Genomic DNA, 19,393 nt, shown 5'->3' on the forward strand with positions numbered 1-19,393 from the left:
AATGCTTGCTTTTGATAGGAACCCCCTTATTTCATCTGCATTGTTCTCTATCGAAAGCTGCTAGTTCATTTGCCTACTTGGCAAATTGGATTATCAGCAGAAGGAGACCAATTCAAAGTGCCGGGGGGTGATTTAAGAAGAATGAGCACTCATTAGCTGGTTCCCACTGGAGAAGTCGGGGATCTTGTTGGAATAGGCTTCCACTGCTAAAGGAGCAGTGTCTAATGGTCCAAAACTTCAGTGCAGAAGTGTGGCAAGGAAAATTAATGCATCAGAAGGAATGCCTGGAACAATAAAATGCTACTGTGCTTTTACACTGACAGTAATCCCCATGAATATAGATTTCTTGTAGGTCACTTGGCCCGTGCTATTGGAATTAGGGTTGGCTTGCCCCTGAGGGAAACTCTGCCACAGGCATGGCACCAGGGGGGATTTGTAGGGCTTTCTTTGTGGAGACTAGTTGCAAATTCACATGACTCATAGACTTAAGAGCTGAAATGGATTTTAAGAGATTATTGAGTTCAGCCAACCCTTCTCACTCCATTTTATAAATCAGGAAACCTGAGAAAGTTGATGCTTTGCCCAAGATCACTCAGCTAGTAAACGAAGGAGCAGGAGCCATGATCTTAACCACTACATAATAAGTGACCCAAATGCTGCCTCTCCAAGCCACCCACCTCTCAAGGAAAACCTTTAACCAGTCATAACTATTTGAGAACATAGATCCAACCCATACATTCCTAGGAAACTCTGAATTGTCCAACAGACATGAATTCAGTTGTCAAGTTGGCTTGAATGTGATATGGAAAACTCAGATCTGCCTTGATTTAAACTGTGACCTATAGGGTGGCCTGAGATACCTCTGAGTGTCCTAGTTTGCAGGGTATGGAGATACCATACATGGATGTTTACAAGATGACACTGATGTCCTGGCTCCACTCTTGGCACATTATGGAGGGAGTGACTCTGTTTTAGCCTGTCACCCTAGACCAGGATGTAAATCTATAACAACATGTTAGCACCTGGGTTGGGTTTCTGACTCTGGTTACTCTTGGGGGGTTAGGTAATACTCCCTGTTCTTCCCATTTCCTATGGGACTTTGTTAGTTGTTCCTATTGGCTGGCAAAGAATCTGTGAACTGTCATCGTTTAACTTAGAGGACAGTTGAAATCAAATAATTGATTATTTAATAGGGTGCTTCCTCTCTGCCTAAAACTAGGTAAAGTATTCTCCATACGTATGTCACATAGATTAGTAAGCAGAGTAGCTAAGGTGAGAACTTTGGTCTGCCTGATTGTAAAACCTAAGACCTCAGTCACTGTCCTCTTGCTTCAGGCTTTAGTTTTTACAAAGTCAATCTAAGAGACAGGGAAGAGGGCTGAGTGTGTGTGAAGAAGGTGAGAAAAGCCTCCAGCATCACTGACTTTGTTGCCATTGGTCTCTAAATCCTGCAACAGAACTGCTGTTGGTCCTCCTTTCTGGACACACCTGCAGAGTCACTTTCCCTATTTCTTGGCAGGCTCCTTCCTCCTCCTCAACACTTCAGCGAACTCCAAGCACACCATCCTGAGTCCGTGGATGAGGAGCAGCAGCGAGCACTGCAGGCTGGCTGTCTCAGTGCACAGGCACCTGCAGCCCTCTGGGAGGTACGTCGCCCAGCTGCTGCCCCACAACGAGGCTGGCAGAGAGATCCTCCTGGTACCCACTCCGGGGAAGCATGGGTAAGTCGTTCCCCAAGTCCTAAATAGATTATATAAATGATTTGGCTTTTGGCTGCATATTTCCAGAGTCTGTGACATCTACTTAAAACTCACAATTGTCCTTTAAAGAGTAGGGTCCAGATTGAGCTATTACTGCTAATATCCTCTGGGTAGTGTCTTGGGCACTGATCTGTGGGATCCTCTGGCTGCCCAGGCTGGTAGTCCTTCCAGAGGCCAGAGAACCAGCTGGCAGATTCGGCATTTAATGAGTGGGTGTTAAAGATATTCATTTCCCAGAGTCCAGATGAAGCCAAGAAGAAAACAGCCAAGGGGAATGTTAAAAGACCAAAGTAAAAGTAACTTAATATGCTGGAAACAGTTTCAGCAGCAGAACTTGAGCAGGAACGGAAAGAGCAAACTACTGTGGCCACCCAAGGAGGTCCTACGGGAGTGTGGGACCCCAGAGAAGAATTGGTCAGGGAACCGCAATGGTATCAATTCAGCAGAGATTGGAACAAGCTTTGTTCTAGAATCTCTAAGGCTTATACAACACTGAAGTCACACCCAATATCTATGTCAGTAAATCCTCTAAGCTTCCAGGAAGTACTCACTTGCTCACTCAGTGATCCATCAGACCTCTAGAAGCAGTGACAGTGGGAAGCAGACTTGAACCAGGGCATCTCTGTGCCTGCCTTTTTTCCTCATTCCATGAGTATCAATTCCACCCTAAGACCTCAGTTTTGAGGAACAGCAGATCTGATTACTTTATAATCAGCAAGGCTGAGAGATCCTTCCTTGTGGCTTGTTTGCAGGAGAAAGAAGTCCAGTTTCTAGCTATACTTAGACTTTGCTTCCCTCTAAGAAAATATCTTTCAGAGGGCTCCCACCTGAACAATGCTATTACCCATCCTCCGCCTCCACTGTGTTCTGGATTGGTGAGGGAGATCTTACCTACTGCTTTTCCAATAAAGCTGTATGGCCTCCTTAGTAATTTCTTAAAAGTCTTTACCCCATTCCCCTGCTACTGTATTTAGTTGTGCTTCAAAGAACTACAGGCTGCTACAATCCCAGGAGGAATGAAATCTTGGCTTCAAGAAGCTTCTCTCCCCATAGCTAAACTCATATCCATCTTCTTGCCTTTGAAATGCCTCATTGGGCTGGCTCATAACTATCAAGTGAGTTCCCATTTAACTGATGAGAAAACTGAGGCAGAGACAGGAAATAGGAAGTTATGTGGCCCAAACTGGACTCCAGGTCTCCTGTTTTATCGTTCATGCTCCTTCTGGGAAACCCATAGCCTCTCAGCAGGATCTCAGGGGGAAATGGTGGGTCAAGAGAGAGGAAATGGAAGGTGAAGGAACCTTGTGAAAAGAGATGATCTAGATTCTTTGGTGTGTCAAGACAGATGAGCCCAGGGGGCATGTGATGGCAGCCTTCCCATCACATGTGGTGAGAACAAGGAGACCAAGACCTGGCAGTGTGTACAGGCCATGAACTTCTCCTGAAGATGTCTCAGCCACCAGCCTCAAGGTCCACCCTGCTGGCCAGTGCATTTTCTTCCCAAGGCGACTCTTCCATCACCAGAGCTGGTCTGCCCCCTGGAGGCTGGGAGTTGAGGCAGGAGAAAGGGAGCGGGGGTGCTGGGGCAAGCCCACCGACTTCATGGCCTTGCTGGGACTGCCTCTACATCTACAGGGGCTTTGCTTCAGGCCAGGCTCTGAGCATCTCCCTGCAGAGGTGTTCTCCCCTAGCCCTGGGAGAGCCATCTTAAAGTTTGATGATGAGCAGGAGTGATTTCAAATTTAAATTAAAGATACCTGAGCCAGGCTCCCCAGCTGCAACAAGATCAGCGTGGTGAGGGTGGAAGGTAGCAGCTGGAGGCGCAATCCATAGGCTGTTCTGCTGTGGGGAGGAACTCTGCTGCCTCAGGCATCTTGGCAAGCTGCGGGACACAGGCGCTTGTCCAGCAATTCCAAGAGCTCTGGGTGTTTGTGTAGAGTTGGATCTGGCTTGCTCAGCCTCAGCACTATTGACATCTGGGGCTAGACAATTCTGTTTGTGGGCATTGTCCTGTGCATGGTCGCCAGCTTCCCAGGCCTCTACCCACTAGCTGCGTAGCACCTCCCCTGGTTGTGACAACAAAAATGTCTTTAGACGTTGCCAAATGTCCCCTGGGGGACAAAATCACCCCCATTGAGAACCCCTGAAATAAACAGAAGATTTTAGAGCTGGGAGGAACACAAGGATTTACCTGGTTCAACCTCGTCATTTCACAGGTGTGGGAACTGAGGCCCAGAAGGGCAAAGGGACTTGCTCCGTGTCACCTGATGAGTGTCAGTGTTGATAAACAAGTGTCGTAAGCCCTACACTCAAGTATAGGCGCCAACCACTGTACTAGGTCCTGGGATCCAAAGATATGTAAGTCCCACTCCCTACCCTCGAGTAATAATAACTGTTGCTAACACTTAAGGACTTCCTAGATGCACTAGCCAGTCACTGTTGTGCACTTTACATGCATTTTCTTGTTTAATACTCAACAGCACAATGAAGCATGTACTGTTATTATCTTTCACTTTACAGATGAGGAAATTTAGTGAAGTCAAATAACCGACCCAAGGTCACTGGCTAGACAGGGTGAAGGGATCTGAACCTAATCAGCCTGACCAGACTATTTTTACCCATTGTTGGAAGACCTCAATTAGGCCACGATAGTGCAGCAGAAAAATTATTATGCTGTGAATCAAAGCCCTGAATTTAATCCTAGTTCAATGAACAATCGTTTACTGGGTACGTTCTATTTGTTAGGACCATAAAGGTGCTAGGGATACAAAAGGCCAGCATTTGATGGTCCATGAAAGGATGTTCCATGAAAGAGCTCGATGACTTTAGGCAAATCCCACTTTCTCCCAAACCTCAGCTTCTCCATCTGTAAAGTGGGGATGATGTTGCTAGCCCTGCTCACATGCTTCTGTGGGGTCAATGCAATAAATGATATAGAGTTTTGTACACTCTGAGCAGGATGCGAATGTAAGAGGCCATTATTTAATACCTGAATCTGCTCTGCTCTGCTCAGAATTTGGGCTCACAAAGGATTGAGACTTATCTGCTCTCTGATTATGGGGTCAGTGTCAGTCTCAAGAATCCTTTGGTTTTGAGATCCTTGGCTGTTTTCCTCTCTGGAAGCTCATCCCCTTTAATGTCAGAGACAACCCCAGTAGCACAGTGCTCCGTATGGAGAGGGGAACACAGTGAAATCCTGGTGGTGATGACAGTGATGATTACAAATGGGACTGGCTTCCTGTCGGAACAGAACATGGTGGTTGGAGGACTGCTATTTGGAAAACAACATTCGGCATTTGTAGTAACAAGGGAGGAAGTTGTCATGACACAGTCGGCTGGGGAGAACCTGACTCAGAGGAGTGGGCTGAGAAACTATTAGTCAGAGGCCACTGAGTGCCCAGAAACCACCGAGTCGTGAGCACATGCTGCAATGTCAGAGGGAGAGGCAGCCTGCTTGGAGGTGCTGGAGGCAAGGGAAGGCAGTGGGGGAATCCTAGCAGCTGCTCCCTTCCTTGCTACCTAGAAAGCAGCAGCATGCATGAGTTCTAATGAATCACAGAGCATGATCACATGCGTCTGCCAAGGAAGGCAGCCTGGCTTTGGCTGGGGTCTCCCAGGGAGCACATGGCAATGAATACCTGGCCTGCTCATCTGTTCATCTGCCTGGTCAGAATGGCCATAGAAGCAAGGAAGCAAAAAAATGAGCTGTCAAACAGACCAGCCCCTCTGGCCACAGAATCCAGCAGACATAGGACATCTTGACTAGAAATTAGAGGCCACAAAGTTCCCATGAATGAATGAATACGATGATACCCATTTAATACAGTGAATTGTGAAATTCACTGTATTAAAGGCGTAAGGAAAATGGTCACACTGTGCCCAACTGTAGTAGGCCCTTAATCCAAGCTAGATCCTTTTCAGCTCATACATTCATTTAACAACCATGGATTGAGCACCTCCTGTGTAATAAAGTGCTGGGAATACATAGCCAAAGACGACACGAGCACAGCTTTCAGGAGCATCCAGACCAGTAAGGAAGACACAGGCAAACTAGAAACAGCACATGCTTGTGCAGATGTTTTTAAATTGGAGCCCAGAGATATAAAGAGGCTGAGCCAAGATCACTGGCCAGCAGAACCAGAATAGGCAGCCCAGCTCCTGCTTCCGCCTCCTGTGCCTTCCACTGAGCTTCCCTGCCTTTCTGCTGAAAGCTCTTTTAGAAAGAGCAATCCGGCAACAATTGGCAGCATGAAATCGTCACCCTCCTGGACTCAGGAACACAAGCTCAAGGACCAGTGGTGTTTCGGGCCATGGGAGCGACTCTCCAGGACTCCTTCCCGGACATCCATCACAAGTCTTCCTTCCTCTCCCAGTGCACGGCTTTCTCCTGCAGCCATGGGTATCTTGGGGACTTTATTATGTGTGACCAGAACTACAAAGTGTGTGGAGGAAAGAACTGGGCCCTGAGGGGATAGAAGTTGCCAATCATTTGAATTACTAATACTTGAAAAGATGTTTTAAATCTAAAGGATTTAGTGATACTCGAGCCTGAGCCAAGATAAGCTGTCAGGGCCATTTCGCAGCACAAACAAGGCTTATTCCAGGGGGTGGCAGAGAAATAAGATTCTCCTTGGTGCAAACTTCACCTTTCTGCAAGGTCTTAACCCCTATGTTCAGAAGGGACTTGAGTTCAATCTTCTCCACACTCCCGTTGATTTCCTGATGGGGAAGCTGAGGCCAAGAGGACCATGTGATGTGATGAAGACCAAGTTGCAAGCCAGGACTCATGTCCATGTTGGCACTCTGGAGCCCAGCCCTCCCACACTCTCTTCAATCTGTCTCCTGGCTGAACAGCTTTGTCAAGAAATGCTCCAGCTCACCACTCTTAGATTAAAATCGACAGCCACCCTCCCCAGGTGAACATGCTGGGTACCCACACGGCTGCCACATTTCTTTAAACCAGTCAGTTCTGACCAAAGATCCCAGCTGTAAAACCAGAAGCAATCCTAATTGGAGATCTGCCGAAGTAATTTAATCTGGAGCAATATTGATTTCTGGGCATTCAGAGGATCAGCGTCAGTCCTGTTTCCACCACTAATTTGCAGCACGGTTATGGAACAACCACAGCCCTTCCTGGCCTCGGCTTCTTACCTTCTCAAGTGGACATTCAGCTGCACTCTGCCTTTCCTCCATCCTGCAATGCCAGCAACCTCACTTCAGGTTGCTACTCAAGACTGGGGTACCAGGAAATCGTTCCCCACACCCATACTCCTGCTCTTTGCTCCCCTCCCCTAGTCTGGCAAACAGGACAGTTACTGCTACTGACCCATGGAGACCTTCAGCCGCTAATATACAGAACCCTGACTTTTCCTGTAAATAGACTGAATGGTCTCAAGAGGCTGAGCGAGGGATAGGCTCAGGGTAGGGCATCATGGAAAGGCACCACAAGCATTTGCTTCTGAAAAGATGCCTGACTGCCTTTGCCAAGCTGTGCTGGTTTTCACATCAGTCAGCCCAGGACAGTGTGGCAGGTCTGGCCAGTGTGGGAAAGTTAGAGGCGTGTGGCATTCAGCACCCCTGGCCAAAGTTCTCCTGCATCCTGCCTGCATGATAGACGGGATTGGGAATAAAAAAGGTGATCATTTATTGAAATTGATGCCCTCGAGTGGCAGTGTCACAATGATTTAATTTCAGGCCCAGCTTTTTCTCACTTTCAAAGTCATTCTTAGTGTCAGCTTCTCTCTTTTTCCCCTTGGTCTGAATAACACACTAATAAATATACAATAAGGGCTTTAATGTCTGGGTGATTTACACTAAAAAGAGAGAGCCATTCAAAGGCTTTAAAGATAATTTTTAAAGGCCTTAAAACTCACACCGAGGCTTGTCAGGGACATATTTCCTGGACATCCTGACCCGAGAACAATAGTGCAACTCGGAGTTCTCTGAGCACAGCACAGTCGTGAGAGTTGGGTCCTAAGTGCACTGAGAGGTAGCTCCCACACACAGCGTGAGCTTGGGCAAGTCTCTGAACCTCCGTGAGCCTCAGCCTTTCCATCTATAAAATGGTAATAACTGGCCCACCTCAAGGGATTGTTGGGAGGATTAAATTGATAATATGAAGAGCGGGTGCTAACAGTATTCCCCTTGCCCCGCTCCTGGCTGCCCCTCCTAGGGGTCCAGGGCCAGCCCTCCTCCAGCTGCTCAGGGTTATAGGAGAGTGGGTGTGAGGACAGCCAAGGCTAGTGATTTCACGCCTCGTTCTCAGAGTGACCATCTGTGTTCTCTATGTTGGATTCCAAAGTACCAGTCCCACTGACTGTGCCTGGATTTATCATATTTCTCACGCCTGTGGGTAGTAACATTGAAGCAACTACTAAAATGCTAGTACTCTCTGGAGCACCTGGACTTTAAGCCATTAACATGCTAGGTCTCAAGCCTTGGGGGTGCAAATCAGACTCCTTTCTCCATTCTGCAACACCAGCGATTTTTCAAAATTCATACAACTGAGTCCCATCCCAAGCAATTCTGATTTTATTCATCTTGGGAAGGGGGCATAAACATATGTATTTTTTTTAAAGTGCCATAGGGATTCTGGGGTGCATGAAAAATTAAGAATCACAGCTAACACTTCAACTTGAATTGGTTGATCACATATGCTGGTGACTTTCTATAACCATTTACTAAACACTAAAGGAGAAAAGTCAAAAAGAAAGCTTAAAGTGAGATAGACTTGTGTGCAGGGTGGAAAGTCTTTTTTTCTCCTCATGGGTGGACAGGCTAGTGACAGGGCTGTTCAACTCTGGCCTGATTCTGCCTCTGTAGCCCCCAATCTGGGGTAGCCAGGGTGTATTCAAGACCATGCATGGGACTTGTCTCCCTTGGTGGGTCTACTCAGGACACATCTGTTATTCTTTCTCCTAAAGGACTGTGGCTTTCAAGGCCACGGGGGACTGAGAAGAACACAGTGTGGACTAGAGAGACCTAGACTTTTCAGAGTCAGAAGGAGTCTCCATCCCATCCTTCCATCCGTGCATCCATGCCTTTATCCATCCGTCCATCCATCCATCACTCCACCATCCACCATCCATCTTTGTTCTTCAGAATGTCACGTGTTGACTTTCGTCTAGGTCCGTGTCATGTGTTGACTCTCATCTAGGTCCCAGGTTTATAGCAGAGCCATGGCACCCCTTTTTGTTCTTAAGAGGGAAATACTGTGTTGTCAGTATTCATGGTGAATATCTGTACAGTGCATGTTCAGGTTATCAGGTTCATCAACATCCATCAACTCATTTCATCTTCGCTACATTCTATGTCATATATATCATTATCCTCATTTTACAGATGAGTAACTGAATCTCAAAAGGTTCAGTGATTTGCTCATAGTCGTAATAACAGGGAACACAGGAAACTGAGAGCTGTGCTTATCCAGTCAGGAAAAGCTCTTCTTGAGGAGGACTCGTGATTTTTGGCCATCTAATTCTGGGCCACAAGCCTTGAAGGTGGAGATCTCGACTTGTACATCTTCTTATTCCCTGCAGTGCCTGGCATGGTGCCTAGCACACAGTGGGTGTTCTGTGTTAGGGAAATGGACATCAGATCAATTTAAGGTAGTCTGTGATTTGACTCTTCTTAAGCCTAAGCTCTGGGTCTAAAACTTAAAGCCCAGTCAGAGATCCCAGAAGAGTCCCCAGTCAATGAAAAGATGGAAAGTATTTTCTCCCCACCCTCTGCTCACGCCCGGGGACAGATGGGTTCTCCGCCTCCAGGCTCAGGAATCAGCTGTCAGAGTGCACCTCAACTGTGAAGGTTGCCACTAAGTACAAAGGACAGTTCCTTTCCTGGCAGGTACAACTTCTGCTCACAATTGCTTTCATTGATGGGCGTCAAGAAAAATAAGTGAAAACACTATCGACGTCTGTCAGTTTTGACCTTCGAGATTTGGCAGCTCAAGGCTTGAAGTGGGGCTCTTTTGAACTGGTTGCCTTCATTTTCCCATTCTGCCCTGTATACTTGATGGATTGAACACTAGAAAGATGAGAGAACTGTGACTATCTAGAACCCCTTGGCTTGTCAGAATGCCATCTGGCAAATCCCATAATGATAAACACATGTTGTATACAAAGAAATGACAAAATGCCTGGAAACAATCACTTCTCATCTCAGAAGTGTTTATTGAGGCCTCACCATTTCCCCATGGGGAGGAAGATACTAAAAACAGGTGGAGGAATTTAGGCAATAGACCACTGGTATCAAGGAGTTCACTCATTAATTCCATCGTGCTGTCAACAAACGTTTATGAGTCTTACTTTGTCCCCGGCACTGGTTGGACTCTGGTGGCTCATCCTGACTGCAAGGGACTCATAATGAGGTTTGGTGTTGGATGACAAGGCACAACTGCGATGCTGTGGGAAAAGGGGTATAATGGGTGCATGCACTGGTGCCATAGAGGTATGGGGGGGATGCATGCCTGTGTGTGCTGGTGGCCGGCAGGCAAGCTGGCCCAGAGAAGACAGCTTGAGCTGGCTCTGAAGGGAGAAGGGGAGTGGTCAGGTGGAAAATGACAAGACAACATTCCATGCCAAGAGGGCACGTGTGCCAAGGCCTGGCAGCCTGAGAAAGTAGGTGGGGTGCTGGGCCTGAACGATCACTTAGCCGTCCTGCCCCATCCAGTCTCTCAGAGTGCTCACATTTTCATGTGTATGTGCCACCGGCTTATGTGGCAACAGAACCCATCCTCTCACCACCAGGGCAGTCTCCAAACAGAAGAGTCTCATCCCTAGACCCTCCCCCACCTACCCCTCCACCCCCACCTCTTCTTGTGGTAAATGTGTTGCTACAAGTGTTCAAAAGATTTCACCCTGGGGCCAGGCACTTTCTTACTTTCTCTTTCTCTCCACAGTATCTTCCTCCCCATGAGGACTCCAAGTTCCTGTAGACAATTCATGTTTGCAAGTATTTTCTCCCCCAGCACAAGTGGATCTCAGAGTAGGAGCTAGTCACAGCTTCTGGTTACTGTTGGCTCAGACTCCAGGACTTTTCTGTCATCCCTCCGCTCTGCCTCCTTTGCAGGGAGACGGGTCATTCCTCATGGATTGTCCTCTACCCCCTTCCCCACCACAGAGACTCTTACTCATTCTTCAGCACCCAGTTCAATGTCTCCTCCTCTGAGAAGCCATTTTAGGGTTCCCCAAATGGCACTGGCCCTGCAGCCTCATGATGATCCAGCTATAAGCCTGTCTCTCCCACCAGTCGACAGGGGCTCAGGGTCCTTTCACTGCGAGCTCCTAAGTGCCAACACATAAAGGAAAGGGAGAGTGAGGCTGCTAGCTGGGGACAAGCCAGGCCTCTGGCGGCCTGAGTAGGAGCTCATCTCCCTTCCTGCATTTCCCTTAATTTGTATAATAATAATAAGGAGGAGGAGGAGGAATGTCTTATTCCATTTGAGTTGCTATAACAGAATACCACTGACTGAGTGGATTTATTTCTCGCAGTTCTGGAGTCGGAAGTCCAAGGTCAGGGTGCCAGCATGGTCATCTTCTGGTGAGGCCCCCTTCCTGGTTCATAGTTGGTGTCTTCTCACTGTGTCCTCACACAGTGGAAGGGGCAAGGGAGCTCTCTGGAGCCTCTTTTGTAAGAGTGCTAATCCCATTCATGTGGGCATCACCCTCACTACCTAATCACCTCCCAAAGGTCCCCCTTTCTAATACCATCACTTTGGGGGTTAGGTTACAACACGTGAACTTGGAGGGGATACATTCAGATCATATATCAAAGAGAGAGAGGAATAGTTACTTGGGGCTTACTCTGTGGTGCCAGGCATTGTTCTAAGTGCCTTCCATGTGTCATCTCACTTAATATTATGCTTATCAAGACTCATTGAGGAAGACATTTTTATTACCTGCATTTTGTAGTGAGGAAGCTGAAGCTCAGTGAAGTTAAGTAACTTGCCCAGAGTCACACAACTAGGAAGGAGCAGACTGGATTTGAACCCAGACAGTCTAGTTCTCCAGTCCATGTTCCTGATCACTATGCTCCAGGCTTCCCTATCACCAACCAATAATTAAGAATACATTATTATTTACCTTTCATGATTAACCATTGTTTATTCTTAATAAATACCAGCTGCATATTTTCTATGGTATATCTGTAATCCTTCACATCCAAAATAACGGGCAAAATTCTAAGGCCTTGGCTAACAGGAAAGCACATTTTGGGAACCAGGCAGCCCTGAAACAGGAACTAGAAAGCATTATGCCTGGCCCTGCAGAAGGTGTAGAAAGTCTACCCAGGGAACGTGGTCTTGGCTTCCCTGTTTCCTGAAGCTCTATGCCAATCCAGTCCCCCTTGCCTGCAGAGACCAGGTCTCTGTGGTGAGGAGGCAGAATCAGGTGATGGAATCATCAGCTCTTCTAGTCTTAATGGAAAAAGTCCAGGCAACCAGTGCTGATGGCACAGCAGAAGGAAACACCACGACCTGCTTAGCAGCCCCACTCAGCCTTGCATTTGCTCCGGGCCTCAAAGAAAACCTCCCTGTTTTTCATTTCCTGGCCTGCTTCTATGTTTTCTTTTTTTCCCCTTTGTTTTGTTATAGTACCACTCTTACATGTCTAGCTAAACTCCTTGTTTTTTTAATAAAAATGCAGTCTCTCATGGTTCAGAGCCTTAGTTAAGAGCCATATCAACCATGTGCTTGTGCATTTAAAAGACTTTACAAAATCTACACACAGATTTGATGCAATGTCTATTCCTGAGAGGATGTCACCCCACTAAGCTCTGAGAAGGACTGTTGCCACTGCTTTCAAATTACTGATAGCTTTCCATCTGCCCTGGTAAGTCTTGTGATGGCGAGAAAGGGGAGGGCACGTAGGAAAGGCCACAGCTTTTTAATTTAGAGCAGGCTGAGCCCAGGCACGGGAACTGCCATTGCCAATGGCCTGGATATTTCTTGAGACCATTCATCCAAGGTCACCAGGTTGCCTGAGGGTCTGGGGCCTTCTTCCACCCCTCAAGGCAACTTCGCTCAAATGACTGGTACACAGCGGGAATCTGAGCAGAGAGTTGTATGCTGTGCTGCTTCCCCCTTGGCCCCACTTCTTGACTCAAAATTTCACTTCATCTGAAGGAGGGTGAGCGAGAAGCCAGAGCCAAATTGTTCTTCCGTGTTGTATTGTTGATTCTGTAGAATGTTCCTTGAAGTCTTTGAGAATGATAACTTCTAGGACTCTTCCTGGGCATTAGGAAGTCCCAAAATGAAGCAAATCAAGACCTTGATGAGCGGACTGGCAGGTAAACATTGCAGGCTACTAATCTTCTGCTTCAAACCCTTCAAGGAACCCCTGTGGAACCCAGGATCAAGTCTGAGCTCCTAATTAGCGTGGCACACAGCCCTGATCCGGCCCCACCCTTCCTGAGCCTGGCTTACCCCATTGCTTTGGATCCATACTTCATTCACATCAAACTACTCACAGTGGCCCCCAGTGAAGCAAACTGTTTCACACCCTCTTGCCTTCCCCCACCTCCCTGGCCACCAAGTACAATCCTCCTTCTTCAACAAAAGAATCTCTTAGCTCCCAGGCCTTTCCCGAGACCCAAGACCCACTGCAAGCAGTGTTGATTACACCATCCCTTGCACTAAGTTTTGTTGCCTGTTCCACATCTCTGTTAGAGTTCTCAGCACTGCACCACATTTGTTCCTTTATATGTCTTTCTCACCAATTAAGCTCCCTAAGAATAGGGATTGGCATTATTTATCATTGTATTTCCAGTGCCTGGCACAGTGCCTAACTCACAGTATATGTTGAAGAAATGCTTATTAAATGAACAAACCCCCAATTAATTGAACCAGGAACTCTTTGAGAACTTGAGATATGGTTTTAAGAAAAAGATGTGTCTAGAAAACTCGACCAAAATTCCATCTCTATCCTCCATAACAACTCACTTCCTTCTAACCAACCCCAGATATATTGACTGTCCTCAGCCTGTGTCATCTCCATTTGTAGCCCTAACCATCTCACACTACTAAGCAAATGCTGGCATACATTAGCCTTGGAAATGAGATGGTTCCCATGCTTTCTGATTCCCCTTTCTGTGTTCCTTTTAGCCCCTCTGATTTTCCAGGTAATTTCCTATATGTGTTTCCTGTAGGTTTTCTAATCTTCCACAAGAGACTCTACTTGGTATTTTCCCCCCAATTTCTCCCTTTCCTTAGTTTACTAGTGTTTATATTCCCACTTAAACACACTGACTCCTGTTGAGTTTTCATCTTTTCAGACTAGCCAGGATGAATTCCAATTGCATTCTCTCCAATTGTTCCTTAAATATTCCCTCCATTATTTTGTCTTTCTCTCCCAAAATTAAAATTCCTTCCTGACTCCATGAAATTCTAATCATTATTCTATTGGCTGTTCATCTGCAGGCCTCAGAGTAACTCCTCTGTCTGCAGTTTTCCAACCTGGTCACTTTTCCTGGGAGCCTCTTGCTGCCCCCTGGGTCATCCTCTTAATAGACCTAGATGATTTCTGTTTCTAAAAATCCTCACTTGTCTATCAACTTTCTTGATTAACCTTCTGCTACTTTGTCTAACTTCAGGCTGGCCTCTGGGGCTTGGGGAGCTGGTGGCAGCAGGTTCATTGTATATGCAGTGTGAGCCAGGAAATTTGGTGGTTGGCAAAGCCAGAGTTCAGATGGAAATAAAAACTCCTGCATTTCACTGTATGCTTGTGGCCCTTGGGTCCTTGGACTGCTTCTGTGGCTGCTTCTCCAATTTCACATTCCCAGGTGACTATTTATGCTAAGATAGATTCTAGCCAGCAAAACTTGAAAAATATTTCAGTCATAGAACAAAAAAGAACCCTAGAAGTAATTGAATTCAATCCCTTGACCTCAACCCCAAACCAATGCAAGAGCCTCTTCCAAAGCTCATCTGACTTCACCTTGCCTGAATCCAGCCAGTAGCAGCATGCTCACCATCTTGTGGAGCAGACCACCCCACCATGGGGCAGCTCCAGCCACTAGGAAGAACTTGCTAATGGCCTCCTGGCTTTGTAACCTTGGAAAGTTACTGAATGTCTCTAAGAAATTATTTAATTTCTTCAACCTCTGGTGTTTCATCCATAAAATGGGACTAGTAATGCCTACCTTATAGGAGCTTTGTAAGGATTATTGTTTTTAACAAGGATAGCTGAAGTGTATTGAGCGTTTACCATGTTCTTAGCTAAGGCATGTGATTGCATTTAATACTGCAGTGTCCCTATGAAGTAGTACTATGGTAAGGTGAATAAGGCACCTAGAATAATTTGAGCAGACAACATATGATAGTTCCTTCTCCTGTGTCACCATTATCTGGTTGATCCTCTGTTTCTCCTCTGGAATTATAGAGAACAGGCCTACTCTCTCCTACCAAGGCAGTTTTTCATTCTTTTGAGGATAGCTTTCACATCTCTTCTTAATGTTTTTTTCCCCCAAGCTAAACAATTTCAGTTTCTTCTACAGCATATTTTCCAGAGCCACATTCTTCCAATGTAGTCTTACAAGTGAAGGGGTCAGGGGCCTGTTCTTCAGTGATCTGGAAACCTCTACCCACCAATGTAGCTTAAGGTTGGCTCACTCTTCTACCAGCTGCATCCTGCTGTTTGAACCCCAGACACCCTAAAGTTGTCACCATTAGGAACCAGGGAGGCTGCTGGGACATTTCATCAAAACCATTTCTTAGATTGTTTGCATCTTTTCCTTCAGATGGAGAATCCTCATGTTTCTCTTGCAGGCAATGAAGGCCTTTCTTGTTTGCTATTGACATTCCCCAAAATATCTGATTCAAAAAGAAATTTAATTCTGGCCCCAGCTTTCACGTCATCTTGCTTTATTTGTCATCCTTGCAGTCCGCCAGCTTTGCCCCTTTGTTCCCCTAATTGCCAGAGACATTTTTATACTGAATAAATTGCATCAGGCTCACTGCAAAATGAATCAATTTGGGAAGTGTATGAGCGGCACTGTTGTCTTAAGTGTGCATTAACATTTAGATGCGTTATTTAAAATGGGTCCGAGGTTAGTGCCAGAGAGACAGCCTCATGACTATTCTGACTCATTCTCTGCAGCTGGCCAGACTCCAGAGAAGGGAACTGGGGAACCCTGTAGCCATCACCAGCCCTGTTTTACTCTCTGTCCCTTTAGCAAGGGCTTGAACTATGTGAGATCTTTTAAGATCTCAGATTTGGGAATTTGATTGACAAACTGAGTTTGACTTGGTGATCTCAGAGTGAAGCCCAGGCTGGAGTAGGAGACGATCGGGGCTGGGGGGGCAAGGCAGTAGGAGGGGAGACATTCTCCTTCTCTCTCATCATACATCAGGCATGCACACGACATCTAGGTTTAAGTACAAATCAGACAGCCAGAAGTCTTTGGCGGTAAAACAAAGCACACAGAAAGAAACAAAAGACACCAGCCAACCCTCTTCAGTGTCAAAATTAAACCATGTTCTGGAAACCAGTGAAGAAGAAAAGCTGCAATCCAGATGATCCTGTGGTGATTCAATGAGCTAATTCTTTTATCATCGAGAGAGTCAGGTAATATCTCCATTGGTCACAGAAGGTTTAAAAATTGGAAAGAGTGGCATCACCAGGACAATTGCTTGATTTATGCTTTTTCAATCCCCTGGGCTCATGGCCTAAACTGGTAATGGACTCCATCCATCAAAAAATTATTCCATCTGGCATCCTGGTTTCTGAGGAAATCTGGACGTCCTCATAGAGAATTGGCTAAATGACATAATGTGTGTGAAAGCCCTTAGCACAGTGCCTTAGTAAAAGGTGGTCGAATCTATTCAGTCTATTATAATTTTATGTTCAGAGATATGATGGTGCATTAGATAACATAAGAGAAATACAATATCAGTTGTATAATTATGATCCTGAGGCCCTGAGATGTATGACTATGAGGATTGTAAGGGTGGCACCTTCTCTGGGACATCTGCCCAGACACCTCTGTCCCTGTGCATCCCTCTCTCTTAACCCCTAAGGCCCCTTGTAACTAATAGCTCCAATCCCATGGAAACTCACCAGTGCATTTCTGGCCATTTCCCCTAATAGAGACCAAACTTCACATAGGTATACACTGTACTTTCATTTTGGTGTGCCCAAAGTCCAAAACAGTGCCCGACACAGAACAGGTTTTTAATAAATATTTGTTGCCTGATATTTACAAGTAGACCTCAAAAATATTGTCCTGCTGATTTCTGAGTTGAAGTAGATGATGAGCGAAGGTATCTTGTGTTGTTGTGCTGGGCAGGCTGAAAGCAGTAGGATCCCTGACCAGAGGTGGAAAACATGGATGAGGACCACTGCCACCACTTGTATGGCACTTACTATATGGCAGGTGTTATTCCAAGAACCTTTACTCATTTTATCTTCAAATAGCCCTGTGAAGTAACATATCATTATTATCCCCATTTTATGGATGAAGAGACTGAACTTGCCCACAGTCCCACTAGTAATGATCAGAGCTAGGATTCGAACCTACAGAGTCTCACTCCAGAGCCCATGACTACCGTGCTATATGATATGACCTCTCCAAAAGAGATGTGAAGAGGTGGTTCGCCCCCACTCCCACCCCCCAGGGAGTTCACTGGTGGCCCTGTCAGGTGACATGTCAGGTGGACAGGGGCAAACACTATGAGAAGAGACTGTCTCCTCTACCTGTTTCATGTGAAACAGCACATCCATTGCCTACCCAGGGACACACCACCTCCTGCAGGGTAGAGAAATGAGCCCCTTAATTCAGCTAGCTGGGCCTGGGAGGAGGATGCTATGCAAAGCCTCATGTGTGGTGCTGGTTTGGGAAAAACGAGAGCAGAAGAAGAACAGGCTTTCAGTGTGAGCAGGAGAGAAGTTTACTGCACAGCCCTGTGTCCTGAGGACATGAGTAGGGAGGGGGAAGGGAGGAGATCATATCCGCACTCCAACCAGACCCCAGCAGTGCACTTAGTCATTTTGTTCTATTTAGAGGCAAAATTGAATAACAAACCACTAAGGAGAGGGACGGGCGGAGGGATGCATACGTAATGTCTTATTGGATAAACTGAGGCAAGAAAAAATTAGATCTGCATGCTTACTGCTGTTTTGTGGAAACTCCTGCTGAGCTGGGACCCAGGTTCTAGCTCTCTCACTGCCGAGCCCCCACTCAAATCGTTGGACCCTGCTCTCTCCTCAACCCTGCTCAGTCAGGCTTGAACTGGCCTTTCACAACCCTGTGAATAGAATTTCCAAAAGTTCTAGAGGAAAAGTGAAAAGAATCACTCTCTTTTCCACTTGGCTAATGAGAATATCTTCCTCTGGTTGAACTTTCCCCTCTTGCTTGTGCCTTTTGATGCCTGCGCTTAATTGCTTTTAAACAGGAAGCTGCTGTGATCAGAGAATTCAGAGTTACATCTGCATCTTTTGTGCTGAACTGTTTTACCATAGGCTTCTAAAACTGGTTACAGGTTTTGATTTTGGTGAAAGCAATGTAGTCCCACCAGTCTCGCTATAATTAGTTGTCTGCTTACATGATTGGGGAGAGAAAATTATTTATTGATTCCCGATTCAAAAAGAAGATCAATAACGTGTTTCCCACAACCACATGATTCTATTCTGACCCCCCTGTCTTGGTGAGCTCGTGTCCCATGGCCTTCCTCTTTTCCATCCTAAGTTGCCCTTCTGTTTATCTTCATTCATTCGTTCATTCAGTAAATACTTATCTCAATAACTATTCCTTTACTATGTGCAGGGAAATGTGCTAGACTGTAGAAATAGAGCTAGGAACAAGCAGAAACAATTGCTATCTTCATGAAGTTTACAGACTAGGTGGGGGAGATGAGCATTAATAATTACATGTATAATCATGCAGTTACCAAGGAGTACAGGCTTCTATGAGCTCCTATAAAGGGGGACCCGACCTGGGCCGGGGGGTCAGAGGAACCTTCCCAAGGAAGTGGCATTTGAATTGAAGGCTGAAGGAAGAGTAGTAATATGACAAGTGGCAAGACTCTTCCTGGGAGTAGGAACAGCATGTGAGGGCCCTGAAGGGAAAGAGGTGAGACCTTTTTTAGGAAAACGGATACATCTGGCCCTGAAAGTGAAGAGAACCCTGGCTGGGAAAAAGGATGGGGAAAAAGACAGGCAGAGGAGAGATCAGGCACACTGAGGATCACAACCTTAATCTTAAGAGCCACAGAAAACTGATGTAGAGTGTTCAGGATAGGACTGAGAGCAAATTGGAGGTAGGGCAGCAGTGGGGAAGGAGACCCCAGACCTTTGCAGCAGCCTAGGGCACAGGAGGGTAGTCCTAACTAGAGAGTAAGATATGGAGAGAATTAAATGGATTTGCAGATATGTGCAAGGTGCAATAGACAGGATTAGTAATGGATTAGATACAGGTAGGGGAGAAAGGGAGGTACTTTTGCCTTTACTAATTGGGTTGATGGAGCCATTTGCTAAAACAGGCAAAAATGAAGGAGGCACAGGCATGGAGAGGAAAGGAGAGAGTTCAGTTTGGAGATCGTGAGTTTTTAGGAACTTATAAACATCCAAGTGGATGTGCAGGTAGACACAGGGTCTGGAACTCATAGAAAAGATCTGGGCTAGAGAAAAACATTTAGGAGT

At 46.1% G+C, this 19,393-nt stretch overlaps 1 protein-coding gene across 1 annotated transcript in view; it reads left to right on the forward strand.

Annotated features, from left to right (window-relative positions):
- Positions 1-19,393, forward strand: part of ALK (ALK receptor tyrosine kinase) — a 665,412-nt gene that overhangs the window by 340,731 nt on the left and 305,288 nt on the right. The window contains exon 4 of the mRNA XM_046663493.1: positions 1,520-1,721. Within this exon, the coding sequence (XP_046519449.1) occupies positions 1,520-1,721 (202 nt within the window). The remainder of the gene's footprint in view (positions 1-1,519; positions 1,722-19,393) is intronic.

The sequence above is a fragment of the Equus quagga genome, chromosome 5 (assembly GCF_021613505.1).
Source record: "Equus quagga isolate Etosha38 chromosome 5, UCLA_HA_Equagga_1.0, whole genome shotgun sequence".
Classification (NCBI taxonomy): domain Eukaryota; kingdom Metazoa; phylum Chordata; class Mammalia; order Perissodactyla; family Equidae; genus Equus; species Equus quagga.